Consider the following 19,765-nt stretch of genomic DNA (forward strand, 5'->3'; position numbering starts at 1 on the left):
TCCCCCCGACAGCCAGCTGTGTTTAAAGCCCAGCTCTGCGGGAGCTGGAGCAGGGCCGAGCACCCAGCTCTCCGTGCCCTCGCCCCCCTGCTGCAGGGCCAGACGCCCCCTCCCCGGGGCGCACATGAAGTGCAGCATCCTGGAGCTGGTGGTTTCCGCACTCACCCAGCTTTGCACTCAGCCACCAGCACCGCAGGGCCTGGGGCTGCTGCCAACCAGTACCTGGAGCCGGGGAGGGAACACAGCAGAGCACAGGCCTGGCGGGCGCCTCCCCTGCGCGTGGGCTCGGCCCAGACCCACCTAGGACGGGCTCGGTGCAGCTCCGCACGCTCCCCAAGCAGCGAGGCAGCTACCCAAAGAGACTGTTTAATGCTTCCACACACAACAGACGTTACATCGAAGGGACGTGCCGCTCCAGCTGCACCACGATGCTGGAGGAGGAGGGTGGGGCCAGCCCCCCAGCTGGGCCATGGGGGGCAGGGCTGCCCTGGCAGAGGCAGGCTAGGTGATGCGCCTGAGCCCACAGTGCCACAGCTGGGGCTGGCTCCAGCACAGCTCGCTGGAACAGCCATGTAGGATTTGGGGGGGGGGGGGTCATGCTCTCCCCTCTTCCCCCCCATCCCCAACAGCAGCTCCCCACACTGCTGTGGCAGGAAGGGGCTGAGCAGCTGCCCCTGGGGTGTGGGACTAGACCCCCCCCTCAGCTCCCTGCAGCATTGGCCTGAACCCCCCAGCCGGACACAGAGGGTCCCCCTTTGCTGCCTGCTGACAGTCCAAGGGGGGCAGGTGGGGAGGAGCTGAGGCTGCATTCCTCTGCCCACGGGCCCAGCCCTGTCCAAGCAGTGACACCGGGGGGGGGGCCCAGCTCGGGGCTGCAGTCTGTCCCCACCACACGCTGGTGCTGGGCACACAATGGGGCTTGACTCCCCGCCTGTGTAACGGCCCAGCCCCTCAGGGCACCTGCAGCACTGGGGGGGCCTGCCCCCAGCCCCCCCTTGGTGGCCTGTAAGGGCAGGCACCCCCCACCCACCCGCTAACCCCTGCAGAGGAACTCGCTCCCCTGGGGAAGGGACAGACCAAGCGAGGCAGTCGGCCCCTGTCTTGGTCCTGGCCCCCCCCCCGGCTCTAGTGCTAGCAGGGGTGCCCCCCCCACTCTAGGCAGCAGCGTTTCGGCCCTGGGCCAGGCACAGCCCTAGGCTAGGGAGGCGGGCGGGGGGGCCGGGCCGTGGCACTCGGGGGGCCGGCCCAGCCCGCGGCCGGGGCGCCGTGGATCTTCTGGTGGCGCTTGTAGTTGTCCCAGTGGCCGGTGGTGTAGGCGCAGTGGCGGCAGCGGAAGGGCTTCTCGCCCGTGTGGCGCAGCATGTGGCGCTTGAGGTTCATGCTCTGGTTGCAGCGGTAGCTGCACAGGCTGCAGCGGAAGGGCTTGTCCCCCGAGTGGATGCGGCCGTGGCGCTTGAGGTTGGCCAGGTTGCCGCAGGCGTAGTCGCAGAGCTGGCACTTGTAGGGCCGCTCGCCCGTGTGCACCCGCTGGTGCCGCTTGAGGTTGTCCAGGTGGGCGGAGGCGTAGGGACAGAGCGGGCAGGCGAAGGGCTTCTCGCCGCTGTGCGTCTTCATGTGGCGGGCCAGGTGGTTGGGGTAGTGCGTGGCGAAGGGGCACAGGCTGCAGGAGAAGCCCTTGGCCCCGCTCTGGGGCGGGCTCTCGCCCGGCTCGGCGCTCAGCACCGCCAGGCTGCAGCGGCTGCAGATCTGCTCCGCCAGGCCCTCGTCCTGCGCCAGGCCGTCGTCCAGCACCAGCCCGCACATGTGGCAGGTGAAGGGGAAGAGCAGCTCCGGCAGGGCGTCCGGCTCCTCGCCCCGCAGGCGGGCGCAGGCGGGCAGGAGGGGGCTGCCCGTGCCGCTCACGTGCAGGCTCAGCTCCGGCAGCAGGGGCTCTGCAGGACAAGAGGGCAGCTGTGAGAGCGAACCCTTCCCCTCCTCCCCCCCCCGCCCCACACACTGAGCCTCCCTGCCCCTGGCCAGGCGCTCGCAGCACAAAGCAGGGAGTGGGGAAAGGACGGGCAGCCCCTGCTCCTCCCCGTCACGCTGCTCTGGGCTGAAGGGGCTGCACGTCTTCCCTCCCCAGAGGGGCTGCCCGGGGGCAGGGGACTGGCCCGGCTGCCTGAAGGCGGGCCAGGCCTGGTGCTCAGCCAGAGGCAGCTCAGCCTCCCAGGCCCAAAGAGCAGGAGCTGCCCCGGAGCCTCTCTGGAGGCAGTGACCACGGGCCGTGGAGGGGCTGGGACAGGGCCCCCCGCCCCTACCTGGGGCCTTCTCCCGGCAGCAGGGGCCCTGCTCCGCCTGCCGGTGGCTCTGCATGTGGCGCTTCAGGTTGCGGCTCTGGTTGCAGCGGTAGGAGCAGGCGCTGCACTGGAAGGGCTTGTCCTGGCTGTGGATGCGCTCGTGGCGCCGCAGGTTGCCCAGGCTGCTGCAGGCGAAGCTGCAGGCCTGGCAGCGGTAGGGCCTCTCGCCCGTGTGCGTGCGCTTGTGCCGCGTCAGGTTCACCAGCTGGGCCGAGGCGTAGTCGCACTGCGGGCACTTGAAAGGCTTCTCGCCGTTGTGGGTCTTCATGTGGCGCTTGAGGTGGCTGGAGTAGTGGGAGGCGAAGGGGCAGAGCTGGCAGGAGTACACCACCCGTGGGCCCTGGCTCTCCTCCGCCCCTGCACACTGCGGGCAGCTCTGTCCCAAGCGCACGGCCAGCTGCAGGCCACACTGACGGCAGGGCGGGGCTGGGGGGCCCGGCTCCCCTCCCTCCTCGGGGTCACTCTCCACGCTCAGCTGCCGGTAGCTGGAGTACTCGTCGTCGCTCAGGGAGTAGGCTGGGATGGCGATCTTCCCCACCAGCGAGTCTACTGCAAACGCCGCAGGGAGAGGGGAGCAGTCAGCCTCGGGGCCACACACCCTAACTCACCCGCAGCGCCCACCCTGAACCCTCCCTCAGAACGGCCAAACGGGGCAGCCCAGCGACCTGGCTTCCCACGGGCCAGGGCCTGAATGAACAGAACAGGGCCGTTATCGAGTGAGCCCGTCATCCACTCCCAACTTCTGGCAAACGCAGGCTAGGGACACCCCGCCCAGGGGGCTGCGAGCGTGACCACCGTGGCTAATAGCCAGTGAGGAGCCGGTCCTCCATGAACTTGTCTAATTCTTTATTGAACCCACTTATGCTGTAGCCTCTGCAGGCTCCCCGGCACCACCTTCCACACGCTGACTGGTGCTGGGTGAGGAAGTACGTCCTTGGGTTCCTTTTAAACCTCTTCATTTCCTTGGGTGACCCCTGATTTGCCTGTTATGTGAAGAGGTGAGTATTTACTTTCTCCAGAGCAGTGGTGATTCTCCAGACTCTGTCATGTCACCTCCAGTCCAAGCTGAACAGGCCCAGGTCTTTTAATCTCTCCTCCTAGGGAAGCTGGTCCATCTCCCTCATCATTTTTGTTGCCTTCTCTGTACCTTTCGCCCTTCTAATGGATCTGTTTTGTGCCGGGGCGCTCAGCTCTGCACCAGTGTTCAAGGCGTGGGCCGAGCCGACCATGGATTTACAGGGCGGCATTATAAGATTGACTCACTGTCTCTCCCTTTCCTAGCAGGCTGCTGGCTTTTCTGGCTGTCTGCACACTGAGCGGATGTTTTGGGAGAACTATCCCCAGTGACTCAGATCTTACGTGACTGCTACAGGCTCATTTAGACTCATCATTTCATGTGTGCCGGGGGGACTGTGCTTTCCACCCTGCAGTACTTTGCATTTATCAACACTGAATTCCATCTGCCATGCTGGTGACCAGGCCCAGGTTTGTGAGACCCCTTTGGAACTCTTCGCAGGCTGCTTTGGACTGAACTATCTGGAATAATTTTGTATCCTCTGCAAAGTTGCCATCTCACCCTTTTTTCCAGGCCATTTACAAGTATGATGGACAGCCCTGGTGCCGGTACAGGACCACCCCGCCCAGGCACAGCCAGCCATGAGCCCTTCCCCCTCTGGGCACAACCCACCCTCCAGTTCGCACCAGCTGGACCCCTACCCCACACAATGCCAGTAGGCTCCCCTGCACCTGCTGGCCACACCCTGGGGGCAAGGCACTCGCCTCTCTCATGCTGGATTATCAGACAGGCCATTAAACAAGCGCGGGAGCTGGCGCGGGAGCTGGGCAGCTATGCCCTGACACTGATTGTCCCCCACAGCAGGGTCACCCCACGGGAACAGCCGGGCAGAGCAGGCAGCTGAGCTGAGAACCATTCCCGCAGTGCCCCAGCCAGACAGATGCCTGTGCGCTCCAGCCTGCCCTGTTTGCAGCCTGGGCCGAGGGTGACAGTGCCTGGTGCCCAGGGCTTGTGCCCAGCAGCCGCCGGAGGAGACGGGCAGAGACAGCTACACTCCGGGCCCTGAGAGAGTCCAGGGCAGTCCATGGCTCCACATGGGGCCTGTGTGCTTTGCAGCAACGGGCTCAGAGAAACAGCACCTTCCCAAACAGCATCGCTTCTCCAGCAGAGCCAATCCCCACGCCCCATCCGCCTGCCAGCGGCCCTCCAGCACTCCCCACTCCTGCCCGCAGCGCTTTTCGCACAGGGCCTTGCCGGATGGGGCCAGAAGAAAATGGATAAAATACGCGGGGAACCTTCTCCTCCCCGGCTCGCCTCCGCCTGCCTCACCTGTCTCAGATGCAGAGCGTCTGGTCTGTTCTCCTCAAAGTCCAGTGACCCCAGCCAGTCTGCTGCCCTCCCTTGTGCCCACTCACACCCATTCCCTCTTCTCGGGCTCCAGCCCTTACAGTGCAAACATGCTTTAGCTTCTCCCCCACTCAAAATCCCACTCATGGCCTCTTTGCCTCTCCAACCACCACCCAGGCCCCTTCTCCCCTTCATCTGTACACTCACGGAATGCAGAGGCCTGGGGAGGAGCCAGTGGCCATGGCACATGTAGGTACCGAGGACATAGGGAAGGAGAGGAGAGATGTCCTGGAGGCCAAATTTAAGCTGCGATGCTTCCAGTTCCACGCGCAGGGCCAGTGAGACAGGCAGAACTGCAGGGTCTCACTGGACGACGGTGCAGGGAGGAGGGGTTCAGATGTACAGTATTAGGAACGGAGGAACCCTTTGGGAAAGGGGGAGCCTACAAAGGAAGGACAGGCTCCACCTCAGCCAAAATGGAAGCAGGCCGCTGGCACGTAACATTAAAAAATAACTTGCAGAAGAATTTTTAAACTAAGGGCTGGGAGAAAGCTGCCAGGTGCGGAAAGCAGACGGGTTGGACAGGGACAGCCCCGAGGAGAGGATCTATTAACAGGGATTCCCCAGATCTAGTAAAGAGGAGAGGACAGACGTCGATAACATACAGCGTAGGGAGGGAAGAGAAACAGGCAAACGAAAAGGCCCCAATCAACTGCACCGCGTGAAGGCAGACAGCTGAATATTGACCAATTTTACAAGTGCTGCTGTACAAAGAGAAGAATTCTAAATACTGGGATGGCAAACTCGAGTGCCTGCTATTAAATGAGGATATTGAGATAATAGTGACACTCTGCGTCTAAAACCAACACCTCCCAACCCCATATTCACCACGACACGTTCCGTACAGAACAGACCGCGTGTGGTGTTATTTTAAAAGTCTTGATCTGCTCAGCACGAATGTCCCGGTGGATTGGACGTGTAGTTCTAAAGCCTGGCTGGAAATGCTCCTAGAACAGGTTGTGAGGCGGGAAACACGCACAAGTAGAACAATGGAGTGGTCAGGCAGTGCCGATGGCTCCCTTTCACCCACTGAAGGGTAGGATTCACTACCAGGGATTGTTTACAATGAGGACTTCGCTGAGGAAGCAGCAAGCTGGAACAGACTGTAAAAGAAGGGGCATGAAATCACCACTTAGCTTCTCTCCCCCAAACACCTGAAGGAACATGGGAAAGACCAAGAACTCTGGACTTGGGGGGGGCGCGGGAGGTACCAGGTGGGAAACAATCTCTGCCTGTATACGGAAGATCTGTACCAGGCTTATACCAGCTCTCAGGTGTGAGACATTTCTAGATTCAAGCCCTGTTAGCGTGTAGAGTTTAAATTGCAATGGTTTTGAGTGAAGTGTTTAGGGATCTCAGCTCAAGTTAACAGGACGAGTGCATATTCTCCCCACAACGGGAGGGGGACGACAACTTAATGAGCTTGTACTGAACAAAACTTTGTCCAGTGCCAGATGGTATAATCTCGAGGTGCATTCCTGTAGTGAAGAGCTTGGGGAGGGCGGGGGGATTACTGTCTGATGCCTGGCTCTACAGTGGGTACATGAGTGGCTCAGGCAGAGTATTCATGTCACTCAGTTGGGGGTGGGGCACCCCCACCTGCTGTCGTGTTGGGTGATATACAGCCAACCCCTCCAGGCCCTGTTATCATCAGTGGACGCATGGTTGGAGGCCCCGAGGGAAGGCGGCTCAGTGGTACCCCACGTCCAAGCTGCATCAGAGTGCAGACGGTGACAAACAGACAACATGGAAACTTGGTGGCACGGTCACCCAAGGGACACAGCAATAGCAGGGTGGAAATCGATAGGAACGGCAGAGTACGGCGCGCTGGTGGGGGAGAGGCCCTATATATGAAAGAAAGCATGGAGTCAAATAGCGTAAAAGTCTTAAATGAACCAAACTGTCGGTAGAATGTCTCTGGATAGAAATTCCATGCTTGGGTAAGAAGAGTAGAGCCGTAGGGACTTACCACCGATCACCTGAGCAGAGGGGGGTGGTGATTCTGAAATGCTCAGGAAGATTAGAGAGGCTACAAAAAATAGAAAACTCGATAGTGGGGGATAACAATTACCCCCATACTGATTGGGTACCTGTCACCCCAGGGCAGGATGCAGAGATAATACTTCCAGACCCCATTAATGACTGCTTCTTGGAGCAACTAGTCCTGGAACCCACAAGAGGAGAGGCAATTCTTGATTTACTCCTAAGTGGTGCACAGGATCTGGTCCAAACAGTGAATATAGCTGAACCACTCAGTAACAGCAACCCTAATGTAATTCCAGTTAACATCCTTGGGGGGGGGGGGAAGAAGGGGGGAGGGGTGTAACACCAAAAACCCCACCACAGTAGCATTTAACTTCAAAAGGGGAATACATAAAACTGAGGCGGCTAGCTAAATGGAAATTCAAAGGAACAGTTGCAAGACAAATATTTGCAACCGGCATGGAAACTTTTAAAAAAATACCATAAACAGAAGCTCAAATTAAACGTATACGCTAAAGAAAAAGAAAAAAACAGGACCAAAAAATGCCACCCTCCTTTAGAAGTTGGAAGTCAGATCCTACTGAAGAAATTGGAAAAGAGCATCAAGTCTGGCAAGTCAAGTGCAAGCAAATAATCAGACAGGCCAAAAGAGAATCTGAAGAGCAACTACCAGAAGACACAAAAGCTAATAGCAACCTTTTTTTTAAAAAGTCCATCAGAAGCAGGAAGCCTGCGGACACTCAGTGGGGCCATGGGATGATCGAGCTGCTAAAGGAGCACTCAAGGAAGGCAAGGCCATTGCGGACAAGGTACATGAATTCTTTGCATCAGTCTTCACTGCAGATCACTTGATGGAGACGCCCACACCTGAGTCATTCTTCTTACACAACAGATCTAGGGAACTTTCCCAGCCTAAGGTGTCAATAGTGGAGGTTTTGGAACAAATTGATCAATTAAATAGCAATAAGTCACCAAGATCCAGATGGGATTCACCCAAGAGTTCTGTGGGAACTCAAATATGAAATTACAGAACTACTAACTGTGGTACGTAACCTATCACTTAAATCAGCCACTGGACCAGGGGACTGGAGGATGGTAAAGATAACACCAATTTTTAAAAAAGGCTCCATAGGCAATCCTGGGAATCACAGGCTGGTAAGCCCAACTTCAACACTAGGCCAATTGCTTGAAACAGACCTTTAAACGAAGAGGATTTCTTGGGGAAGAGTCAACACAACTGTTGTAAAGGGAAGTTCTGCATCACCAATCTATTGGAATTCTTTGAGGAGGTCAACGAACATGTGGACCAGGTCATCCAGTGGATACAGTGTTCTTGGACTTTCAGAAAGCCTTTTTCCCCCCCTCACCTAAAGCAAAGTGAGCAGTCATGGGACAAGAGGGACGGGCCTCTCCTGGATCCGCAACTGGTTAAAAGACAGGCAATAGAAAGGGTAGGACACACTGGTCAGCTCTGAAGAGTGGGATACCTCAGGGCTCTGTACTAGAACGAGTGCTGTTCAACGCATTCATACGTGAGCTGGAAAAGGGGAACAATACAAAATGATTCAAGCCAGTGAAGTGGAAAGCAGACTGAAGAGTTACAAAGGGACCTCACTAAACTGGGTGACTGGCAACAAACGGGCAGATGAAAGTCAGTGTTGATAAACTCAAAGAAATGCACAAACGTCTTGTGACAGGACGACACTGTGTTCGTAGAGGCATGGCCTAGCACTGGGCTGTGTTCGACACCGAGGTTGTTGAAATGACGCCTGGTGTTGCAGGATCCCGCTGACGCTTGGCAGGGCCCTGCAAGGAAGCCAGGGACAGGGAGTTCTGCTTGGTACATAGACATCACCTCATTTACAAAACACATGGCAAACGCTCAAGCTGCGAAGTCAGGAACCCCCCTATTGTCTAAGGGTTGTATACGGCCATCCATCAGAACAGCCACGTGTCTCCCACCTCAGATCAATAGCACCAGCTGTGCTTTCAGGGCTTCTCTCCTCAGGGCCAGGATTCTGCTTGGGGCAGGGTTGGGGGGGCTTGGTGAGGGTCGGAGCAGAAGAGGGTGCTCTGGCTTTCTGAAAGAGGAAGATTTGGCAGCATTTCCTAGATGACCAGAGGTCAGATTCCCTTGAGCTCGTCTGGAATTTTGTTCCGTAGGCAGGTCCCCTCAGCTGCAAATGCTTTGTGGCCACCTCTGTCCTGGCCTCTGCTCTGCACAGGCCCAGAAGAGCACAATGCTTGGGGTGGTTCAGAGATAAATTCAGTCTTGGATGTGGCTAAGGCTTGATCCATCGACAGTTACAGAGCTGAAACTGCCCCCGGAGCATGCGCATTACAGCAGTGTGCAGGTACAGAAGCAGGTGCTATTTCCCCATGGCCCCGTGTCTCATTCAGCGCACAGGATGAATGGACAGTGTTTAGGGACAGAGGCAGCTGTTCAATATTTCTGTTTATGCTCTTAGTTCAGCAGGTGACCCCCATGACATGCACACCATCCAAACACGGAATGACTCATTTCCTCAGGGGCTTTTCTGGGCTGCTGGAGTACTGGAGCCCAGCAAACGTTCATTCACCCTCACTCCCACCCTTTACAGACAGGGACCTGAGGCAAAGACAAGTCCAGGCTGATTGGTGCCGGGTTTTCAGCACTGATGTAGCTGTCCACTGCAGATGCCTGACACCTGTCTGGCTGACCCTGGGGTTGGACCAAGGTCACCACACCAGTGCGGCACACGTACACGAAGGAAGTGAACTGCCCACAGCCCCAGCGCATGTCTGCACAGAAGCAAGAAGAGAACCCGGATCTTTGAGGTCCATCCCATCAGAGGCCTTAGCCACACCATTCTCCTCCTCCAGCACACCCTGGCTCTGCTGCCCGACACCACATGAACCGCAGGCACCTCAGACCAATTTCCCACACAATTTTCCCTGCCTTGCAGACTCTCTACCTGGCATGATGAATGAGGCACGGTCCTGCAGCGATAACTAGGGACAGCGTCACGTGCTACCTATGGGCCATCACAACCCATGTGCATGAAGGTTGCCTGGGAAACCGTAGCTTTCTCATTTCTTGACTTCATCAACACTTTCTAACGATTGTTTCTCACGTCAAAAAGCAGAGAGAGAGAGAAAAGACTTCTCGGTGTAAGTGCCAGAGACCAGGCAGCTGCCCCCACACAACCCCTTTCATAAGGAAGAAAGCAGGCCTGCTCCTAGTGCTGCAGACCCCGCCCTTTCTCCGCACAGAGCACAGCAGGCACGCACTTATCCGACAGGAACCCGGACGTGATCTAGCGAGTGGAAATCTCCACCCCACTTCTATGCCCGGCCAGCGTCGAGAGACGGGAGCCGGCCTGGTTAAGGTTGCAGCACACAAGCAGAGGGAGGGATCCCGGCTCAGACACACCCAATCCACCTCTCACCAGACTACGCAAGACCCAGCCCTGCCTCCGCAGGGTCAGGTCAGAGAGATGCAGCTAACCAGGCACCCGGGCAGCATGGTGGCAGATACAATTCAGTGTAGCTGTGGGTGGGTGACGCACCTGCGCTCTCCCCGGCACAGGATCTCAGAGGACACATGTAGGAAGACCGGGGCTTGGGGGCGGGGCGCCCTCAGGGGGGCAGAGCTTTGGACCTCCAGCTCCCGCAGAAGCCCCAGCAGCAGCTGCTGGGAACCACTGTCCGAGGCCAGACCCCCAAAGGCTCCCCCCTCCTGCACGGGAGGGAGGTGACCGCAGGGAGAGCCTCACCCAGGCCGACTTCTTCCCCCCAACCTTGAGCACTGGTGCAACTCCAGCCATCCCCAACCAGCAACAACGGCCGCTGCCCAGACTACCAGGCTCCCCATGCCGGGCAGAGAGGGCGGGCTGGGCTCCCGGTCCCGCTCCCGCCTGCCGAGGGCAGGCCCTGCGCCGGGCGCCCGGTTCTCGCCCAGCTCCGACCAAGCAGTCCGCCTTTGGCAGCAGGGTGCTGGGGAAAGCGCCCCCAGCTCGCGGCAGACAAACCTTCCGAGTCCTTCTCGAAGCCCATGATCCGGTCGCTGCTGTCCTCGAACTGCAGGTCCTGGCCCAGCAGCAGGTCGCTCTGCAGCACCAGCCCCGCCGCGGGGGTCTCCTCCAGAGCCTCTTCAGTGTCCGCTGCAACACACGGAGCGCCAGCCGGTTACTGCCGGGCACAAGGAAAGGCGCTAATCACGGGCCGGGACTCGAGCGCCCCGCTGCCCTGCCTGCCTCCTGCACGCCCGCCGAGCCCGGGACCGGGACATCACAGCCACAGCCAGCCGCGGGAGCACGGGCCGCCCCGGGGAGCCGGCCTTGGACTGGCTCCGGGAGCGTCCTGCGAAGAGCCCACGGCAGGACGCCCCGGCTCCGGCCGCAGCTGGCCTGGCGGCGGAGCTCCCCTGGCGCCGGGGAGCCGGGCAAGCCCAGGGCGAGCCGGGCACCGGACCTGAAACAGACCCGCCCCGCCCGGCCGGGCCTCGCACAGCCGCCTCCGGGGAGCGAATGACGCCGGCAGCGGAGGGGCGGACACCGCAGAGCGGCCGGGGGAGCCCGGCCCGGGCAGGGGAGCACCGGGCTCAGCCACCGCTCCGCCAGCCAGCCACAGCCCGGCCCGGGCCCCGCACCCACAGCCCGGCCCGGGCCCCGCACCCACAGCCCGGCCCGGGCCCCGCACCGACGGGGCTACCGAAGGGCGGCGAGAGCCGGGGAACCGCGAGCGGGCGGGACCCGGCCCCGGCCCCGGCCCCTGGAGCCCCGCTTCTGCTCCGGCCCGGTCCGGTCCGGCCCGGCCCGGCCCGTCGCCGCTGAGAGCCGCTGAGGGCCGCCGCGGGGTCCCGGCCCGGCCGGCGCCGCTCACCTTTCACGGGCTGCGGGTGGCTCTGCTTCCTGCGGGGCATCGTGTCCGGCTCCAGCCCGCCGCCTGTCCCGGGCCCGCTCGGCTCCGCCCCGGCGCCCGGCTCCGGCCGCCCCCCCGCCACTCATGGGCCCCCGCGGCTCGGGGCGGCCGGTAGCTCCGGCCCCACTTCCGCTTCCGGCCGCAGGGCCCGCTGGGAGCCGCCGGGGCCTTCGAGGAAACCGCGGCGGCGACGTCATCAGCCGCGAGCCACCCGCCCGGCCGGAAGCGGCGGTCCTGGGGGGCGGGGCCGGGCCGCGCGCGCGCCTCCCTCCCTCCCTGCCGCGCCGCGCGCCCTCCGCCCCGCCCCCTGGCTCCGAGTGACCGGCTCCGGGCAGCGGGCGAGATACGCCGCGCCGGGCCGGGCCGGGCCGGGCCGAGCCGCCGGTGGCGGGGGGATGGGTATAGCCCGCAGAGCGGGAGCCGGCTGGTCCGCGCCGTGAGCAGCGGCAGCGCCTGCCCCGGGTCGGTTTGTTCAACGTCCGCATCAGTGACCTGGGGGGGGAGGGGCAGCTCCGCTGGTCTGCGGGACCGGAGCCGGGCAGGGGTGGGTACCCGGCGGGCAGGGACCGGGCAGGGCAGGGCCGGGCCCCCTGCACCCCGCCACCAGGACAACAAGGATGTGGAGAAGCTGGAGAGAGTCCAGCGGAGGGCAACAGAAATGATGAGGGGGCTGGAGCACAGGACTTATGAGGAGAGGCTGAAGGAACTGGGCTTGTTTAGTCTGCAAAAGAGAAGAATGAGGGGGGATTTGATAGCAGCCTTTAACTACCTGAAAGGGGGTTCCAGGGAGGATGGAGCTAGGCTGTTCTCGGTGGTGGCATAGAATCATAGAACAGTAGGGCTGGCAGGGCCCTCAGGAGGTCATCTAGTCCAACCCCCTGCTCAAAGCAGGACTAACCTCAGCTATATCATCCCAACCAGGGCTTTGTCAAGCCGCAGCTTAAAAACCTCTAAGGATGGAGATTCCACCACCTCCCTAGGTAACCCATTCCAGTGCTTCACCACCCTCCTAGTGAAAAACTTTTTCCTAATGTCCAACCTAGACCTCCCTCCCTGCAACTTGAGACCGTTGCTCCTTGTTCTGTCATCTGCCACCACTGAGAACAGCCTAGCCCCATCCTCCCTAGAACCCCCTTTCAGGTAGTTAAAGGCTGCTATCAAATCCCCCCTCATTCTTCTCTTCTGCAGACTAAACAAGCCCAGTTCCCTCAGCCTCTCCTCATAAGTCCTGTGCTCCAGCCCCCTAATCATTTTGGTTGCCCTCCGCTGGACTCTCTCCAACTTGTCCACATCCTTTTTGTAGTGGGGGGCCAAAACTGGACACAATATTCTAAATGCGGCCTCACCAATGCCGAATAGAGGGGAATAATCACTTCCCGTGATCTGCTGGCAATGCCCCTCCTAATGCAGCCCAATATGCCATTGGCCTTGCCAACCAGGGCACACTGCTGACTCATATCCAGCTTTTTATCCACTGTTACCCCCAGGTCCTTTTCTGCAGAGCTGCTGCCCAGCTCGTCGGTCCCCAGTCTATAGCTGTGCATGGGATTCTTTCTTCCTAAGTGGAGGACTCTGCACTTTTCTTTGTTGAACCTCATTAGATTTCTTTTGGCCCAATCCTCCAGTTTGTTTAGGTCACTCTGTATCCTATCCCTACCTTGCAGGGTATCTACCACTCCCCCCAGCTTAGTGTCGTCCACAAACTTGCTGAGGGTGCAATCCACCCAATCCTTCAGATCATTAATGAAGATGTTGAACAAAACCGGCCCCAGGACCGACCCCTGGGGCACTCCGCTTGTGACCGGTTGCCAGCTAGACATGGAGCCATTGATCACTACTCGTTGAGCCCTATGCTCTAGCCAGTTCTCTATCCATTTTATAGTTCTTTCATCCAACCCATACTACTTTAACTTGCTGATAAGAATACTGTGAGAAACCGTATCAAAAGCTTTGCTAAAGTCAAGGTATATCACATCCACCGCCTTCCCCACATCCACAGAGCCAGTCACCTCATCATAGAAAGCAATCAGGTTGGTCAGGCATGACTTTCCCTTGGTGAATCCGTGTTGACTGTTCCTGATCACCTTCCTCTCTTCCAAGTGCCTTAAAATGGATTCCTTAAGGACCTGCTCCATGATCTTTCCAGGGATTGAGGTGAGGCTGACCGGTCTGTAGTTCTGTAGATGACAGAACAAGGAGCAACGGTCTCAAGTTGCAGGGCGGGAGGCCTAGGTTGGACATTAGGAGAAGGTTTTCCCCTAGGAGGGTGGAGAAGCACTGGACTGGGTTCCTGACTTGACCGAGCCCTGGCTGGGATGGTTTAGCTGGGGTTGGTCCCGCTCTGAGCAGGGCAGCACTGGATGACTTGAGGTCCCTCCCGACCCTCAGTCTTCGATTCTGTCCAACCACCGTCTGTGGTGGAAGAGACGCTGTCGAGCTACACACGCAGCTCTCCCGCCAAGAGGCCTGTGTTGCTCAGGAGCTTGTTTCTCTCTCCCACAGCCGTTGGTCCGGTCACAGATATTCCCTTGTCTCTCCCCTGTGCTGGGACCACAGCTACAACAAGGCTGTTTTAACAGAGTCACGTCCCTGCTTGTTACTGGCCCTTGTGGGCGGCCGTGGCAGTGTAGATGCTTTGTCTGAATTCCTGCGCCCTGAGCACTTCCAGTAAGTGCCGGAGAAGCTTTCCATCCGTGAACACCCCTTGATTCAACAAAGAATCCAGCAAGCAAAAAAAAAAAGCCCACTTCACTAAGGGCTCTGCTCCCACTACGCTACCTCGTTAACAGCTCGGAACCTGTCTTTAAAACAGGAGAGGGCCAGCCTTTTCCTGGCGCTGGGATAGTTCTAGCCAGTCCATGCATGACCTTTATGCAAAGAAATCCCACTTCTCCCTGCAGCTGGGTCAGCAGGAATCGCCCTCACAGTGATCGTCCTTCCTTCCCGATGGCTGTTCCTCTGGATCTGTCCTCACTGAGTTCTCCAATACTTCCTCCTAGGCCCCGCTGCTCCTTTACCAGCAAAGCCCTAAAGAGCCACCTGGCAATCAGTTAGCCTCTGGCTGGCTCACCGGTGTTGGTCCTGGGCAGACCGGACCCAACTTCCTTTCTAAAAGAGACAGTCACTGAGTCCCCCCGCCATGACAGCCTTCAGCCAGAGTCCTCACAAGAGGCTACTAACAAAGCGAAATCCTGAAATAGCCGTTGGGTGAGAGGCAATGAGCTGTGATGGCTCAACAATTGGCTAGGAGACAGAAAGCAAAGTGTAGAGTTAAATGGTCGATTTTCATCTTGGCTAAAGGTAAACAGCAGGCTTCAAGGTTCTGTTTTAAATCCAACGTTTAATTCGTTTATTAATGATCAGGAAAGAGGGACGTTAGTGAGAGAGCAACATTTGCAGATGAGATAAAGTAATTTAGGCTAGTCAGGACCAGAGCGGTTGTGAGGAGTTTCAAAATGAAGCTCATAAATACCAAATAATGCACATTGGAGGGAGTAGTTTAAACCACTCTGGCAGGGCTCCAAATTAGCTCTTCACGCAGGAGAGGGCAGCTCAATGAGACCTTGGCTTAATGTGCAGCTGCACTCAAAAAAGCAAACAAGATCAGGGTGCACCAGGAGAGCGATAGAGAATAACACAGAGACATTTCTGATACCTTGATTTCACTGCATGGTGCGGCCCCTCCAGCCACTGTGCGGTATCGATCATCTGATCTCAAACAGGATATTGCAGAGTCAGAGGGGCTCAGAGAAGGGTGATGCCTGGGAAAATGCTTCCAAGGAAAGAGCTTGAGAAAATTGGGATTGTTACCTTGAAAAGGTGATGAATGAGAGGGGACAGAAGTATTTAAAACAATGAATGGTCTAGAGAAGGGAGATTGGGCACATCTGTTCTCCCTTCTCATATGAAAAAATTGTTCATTAATATTTATTATTTTTATTGCCATAGTGTCTAGGAGCCAGTCACGGACCAGAATCTGTAGTGCTAACACTACAAATGCAGCACAAAATGATAGTTCTTGCCCCAAAGAGTTTACAGTGTTAACCTGTGGAACACACTGCCATAGGAAGTCATTGAGACCAAAAACTTAACAAGATTTAAAAAAGGACTAGACGTTCTATGGATGACAAGCATGCTCAGAGTTATCATCATTAATGCTGACAGGGTCAGTCCAGTCTTTGACTATTAGTGACTAGGATAAGACCTAAAGTAGGGGGAAAGTTAACCACCATCTGCAACTTCTCTTATTTCTTGCCTTTATCGTCCCATCAGCTGGGGTTGGGTCATTCTGTAAGTCTCTGCCTCTTCATTTTTCCAACGTGGCACTAAGGTCCTCCTGCCTTCTTTGATGCAATCCAGCCTTTGCTTCCTCAGATTTTCTCAGGGTCTCTCGTACCACTTTCTCCTGCCTGGCTATCTTCTCCAAGTCCCCTCCATTCAGCCTCTGTACGTGCCCAATCCAACAAAGTCACACCTGGATTTTATCAGCCACATGGACTCTGACTTACACCCTAAGCCTCTCTTTTTGAAATCTGTTGCAATATAATTCTTTTTACTAGCGTGAGGCCATCTCCCCTCACCGCTGCAGGTGCAATATCCTGCTGTCTCTCTTCTGTGCCGTACAGCATTGCGGGAGCGGCGTTGTTCAGCACAGTGGGCCTGTCAGTCTCGGTTGCGTATGCTTGCCGTGCACAAGCCTGAGGTATTATTCCACACTTCCCCGTCTGGTCTGTACGTCCTGCTCAGTTGTACCATCCTCCAGAACCCAGCCTCCAAGGTGGCTGAACTGGTCAGTCCGGTTTAATCAACCTCCATTAATCTCTATAGCCAGTTTCCTTGTGGCATCTCTACTGACCCACAGGGCCTCAGTCTTTGCCATGCTCATTTTCATCCCATGCCTGCTTGGCTAGTCACACCCCGGCTTTACTATTTCCTCTAGGTCTGATCTTGCCGTCACCTGCACAGGGCATCGTCCCATCTTTTCCCATTGCACTCTTCCTGCTGACGTAGCCCATCAGAGTGATAAACAGACTGGACAAATAGCTGACCCCTGATACCATCTGACTTTAACTCCGAAGGAGCCAACAAGTGGTACAGGTGTCGCTGCTGCCCAGAGCCAGGCGCCACTTGTACCATAGATGGGGTTTGAGGTCAGAGTTTTCCTTCTCCTAGGTAGGCTGCACTCCCAGGCTGAAGAGCGCCATCTGCCCTGAGCTGTCTGGTTATTCTGAAAAGGCATCAGCTACTGGCTTGTCACACCCACTGCTGGAGAGAACAGTTCTGCCCCATGGCAGCCAGTGCTGTGGAGTTTGGCTGTCAGAGGCACCAGCCTTTTATAGGTGTTGCTGTAGGGATCTCAGCCCCAAATCCCACTCCACCCACCACCCCTTGTCCTGTGGGGTTCTTATGCCTTCCTTGGCAATGCCTGTGTTCCTGTCCTTGGACCCCGAGAACCCTAGACCATTGCTGGGGCATCCTGGGACCTGACCGTCATGCGGCCTGTTCTTCTCAGCGGGAGGCGGCTCCGCAGACGCTACATCCATGTGAACCTGGAGCTCTCCTGAGCGGCTGGCTGTGAGAGTGTCTCCTGGGGCTGAGCACACCCCGTGCACAGCTCCCCTGTGTCAGCACATTCACAAAGGTACTTGGGTATTGCCGGGCCTAACCCCTTGGTGCCCCGCTACCCCAGCACAAATGAAGCGCTGTAATGAGGCAGCTCACTGCCACTGCTCTGGTCCTCTAGCCACCTCCCTGCAGCTGGGATTCTCAGCTGTGACCCTGCTCCCGGCGTTCAGCGCCTGTGCCAGGCCAGCCCTTCCCGTGGAGAACCAGAGCCCCCCGTGATTGAGGCACTTGCTGAAGGAGGGTGAGGGGGGCACATTAAATGCCTCAGCTGCCTGATGTGGCCCAGGGATTTGACCCAGGTCTCCAGCAAGTGCCTGCACCCCTAGGCCATAGGGCATCCGGGCAGGCTGCTCTCAGGTTCTCCCACGGGAGCCGGCCCACTTTGTACAGACCAGCCCCTGATGGGGCCAGACAGAGCTCCGGTCGCCAACTTCCTAACTGCTGAAAACCAGACACCCTGCCTCTTCCCCCAAAGCCCCGTCCCATCTCTCCCTCCCTCGCTCACTCTCCCTCCTGTTACCTGCATGCTAGGCCACCCCCCAGTTCGTAGGGTACAAGGCACAACCCAGTTAAGGCACCCGCCCCCCCCGCTTTCCCAAGCCGTAGGGCTCCGGGGGAAAGGCACCTACCCTTACCCAGTCCATACTCTAGGGCTCAGGGTCACCCATCCCAGGCCGTGGGGCTCCAGCTGTAACGAAGTAGAGATATTCGGGGGTTGTGTCTCAGTGCTGTGTGCATGCCTCAGTTTCCCCCATCTGTTACTCCAGTATTTCGGTGATGGGACCCGGCTGTGATCAGTTCCCAGACCACTAGAGGACACATGTGCGCAGACCCAGCCCCACCAGCTGTAACAGGTTGGGGCAGGGGAAGACCAGGGGGACTGGCCACCTAGCCCAGGAAGGAGACAAAGGATTGGGGGTGTGCTAGGGATGGGTCTGGGTGTGGCTGGGGGGAAGAGGCAGGGCCCCGGGGGGGGGGGATCAAGGGGAGTAGGACCTCTAAGCCTGGCTCCGAGTTGCCACACCTGGGCGCTGCTGTAACTCCTAGTTAAGCTGCTAGCAAAGTCCGTCTCCATGGTGATCCTGAGCACTAACAAACCTTCTGCCTTCCCTGCAGGCTGCGAATCGCTTCTGCCTGCCCGGCCCTTGGCTGTGGAGGTACTCCCCAGGGCCCATCGGTGAGGGGTTCCCCTGTACACCCTTACGGTGTGATTGGAGTATCAGTCACGTTCACCCGTACGCCGTAACGGTGTAGGGCCTGATGCAAAGTACGCCATGGCAGGGGTTCTGGCATGTTCGTGACAGCAAACGTTGTGGTGGTGGTAGCATGTTCCCTGCAATGTCTCTCACATGCACAGATGTGAAACCCTCCCTGCTATAGGATATTCCCAGGTGTCTCTCTCACACCCGGCTTGGACGGATGCAGACAAGCACAAAGCTGCATTTCCACGCCCCGCAGAGGCCTGCACACGGGAACAATGGACTGGCCTAAGCACCTCTGAGCACTTCGGCCATGGGCGTGATTTTTCCCTCTTGAGCCAGACGTGGACCATCCCGACCCCAAGGGGTGTCGAGGAATCTTGTTAAAAGAAAGGGCCCTCCCCTGTAATCCATCTCCCCCGCGACATCAAAGACTGGCACCTACTCACGGGGGGTGGGGGGAGGTCAGGGGGTCGGTCTGCTTGCAAGGCGCGTCGCAGCGAGCCTGTGTGGTTCATAGAGTGAAAGAGAGCGGAATGTTAATCCTCGTTCAGGATACGAGTTATCTTTTAGGTCATTGTGATTCACTCCTTGATTTATCAATAATCTGACCTGGATTCACTGAAAACCTCGCTGTAGACAATACATGGTTTGTTTGTTTGATCTAAAGCAGTGCATGTGGATTGAGTGTGTGCAGCGATCTCGCTGAGCGTGACAGAGCTGGTGCACATCAAGGTCTTCGATACATTGACGGACAAATCTAAATGAACTTGCAGGGTGCAGTGTACCACACCGAACCCTGCAAGACGGCAGTTCCCGGGTTGCATCTGGGACGGGGGGTCTATCCCATGAGTGGCTGGCCAGAAGCGCTCCTTCACTAGGTGAGGGACTGATTACTCACAGGAGGCTGGGCATGGGCTGACCCAGGGACGGGTGGTTCACACAGCAAAGTAGGGTAAGTGGGGACCCAGGAGTGAGGAACTGGTGTGACAACTACACACCAGTCCAGCTTGCAGGGGGACATCATACCATCCGGGGGGGGGGGGGTCCCCACAGGGGGAGCAGGCCTCTGAGGCCAGATCGAGGTGGTGGCTGCACTGGTGTGGGGAGACCTGGGTGGGGGGGGAGAGGAGGGAATCTTTGAGAAGGCTTGTAACTTGTATCAGGTGGACCCTGCAGATCGGCTGCGGTACCTGAACCCCCTCCTGGGGCTAAAAGCCATAGGCATGTTCAGCCAGATGGATGGGGGGGGACCGGGGACTATGAGCGGTTCACGGAGGCACCGCTGCTCAGGTTTG

At 57.8% G+C, this 19,765-nt stretch overlaps 1 protein-coding gene across 2 annotated transcripts; it reads right to left on the reverse strand.

Annotated features, from left to right (window-relative positions):
• Positions 1 to 21: 21 nt before the first annotated feature.
• On the reverse strand, positions 22 to 11,804 carry ZNF513 (zinc finger protein 513). Of its 2 annotated transcripts, none has more exons than XM_067550535.1 (4): positions 11,605 to 11,804; positions 10,752 to 10,883; positions 2,298 to 2,885; positions 22 to 1,931 (listed from the first exon to the last, which is right to left on the reverse strand). In XM_067550535.1, the coding sequence occupies exons 1-4, from the start codon at positions 11,642 to 11,644 to the stop codon at positions 1,198 to 1,200; spliced, it is 1,494 nt and encodes a 497-aa protein (XP_067406636.1). In that variant the 5' UTR covers positions 11,645 to 11,804; the 3' UTR covers positions 22 to 1,197. The 2 variants fall into 2 exon arrangements, with proteins under 2 accessions (XP_067406636.1, XP_067406637.1); XM_067550536.1 differs by having other exon boundaries at positions 10,752 to 10,911.
• Positions 11,805 to 19,765: the final 7,961 nt, after the last annotated feature.

This window comes from Emydura macquarii, unplaced genomic scaffold, assembly GCF_026122565.2.
Source record: "Emydura macquarii macquarii isolate MOO-44397 ecotype Brisbane River unplaced genomic scaffold, CSIRO-AGI_Emac_v2 contig_1300, whole genome shotgun sequence".
In the NCBI taxonomy this organism is placed as follows: domain Eukaryota; kingdom Metazoa; phylum Chordata; order Testudines; family Chelidae; genus Emydura; species Emydura macquarii.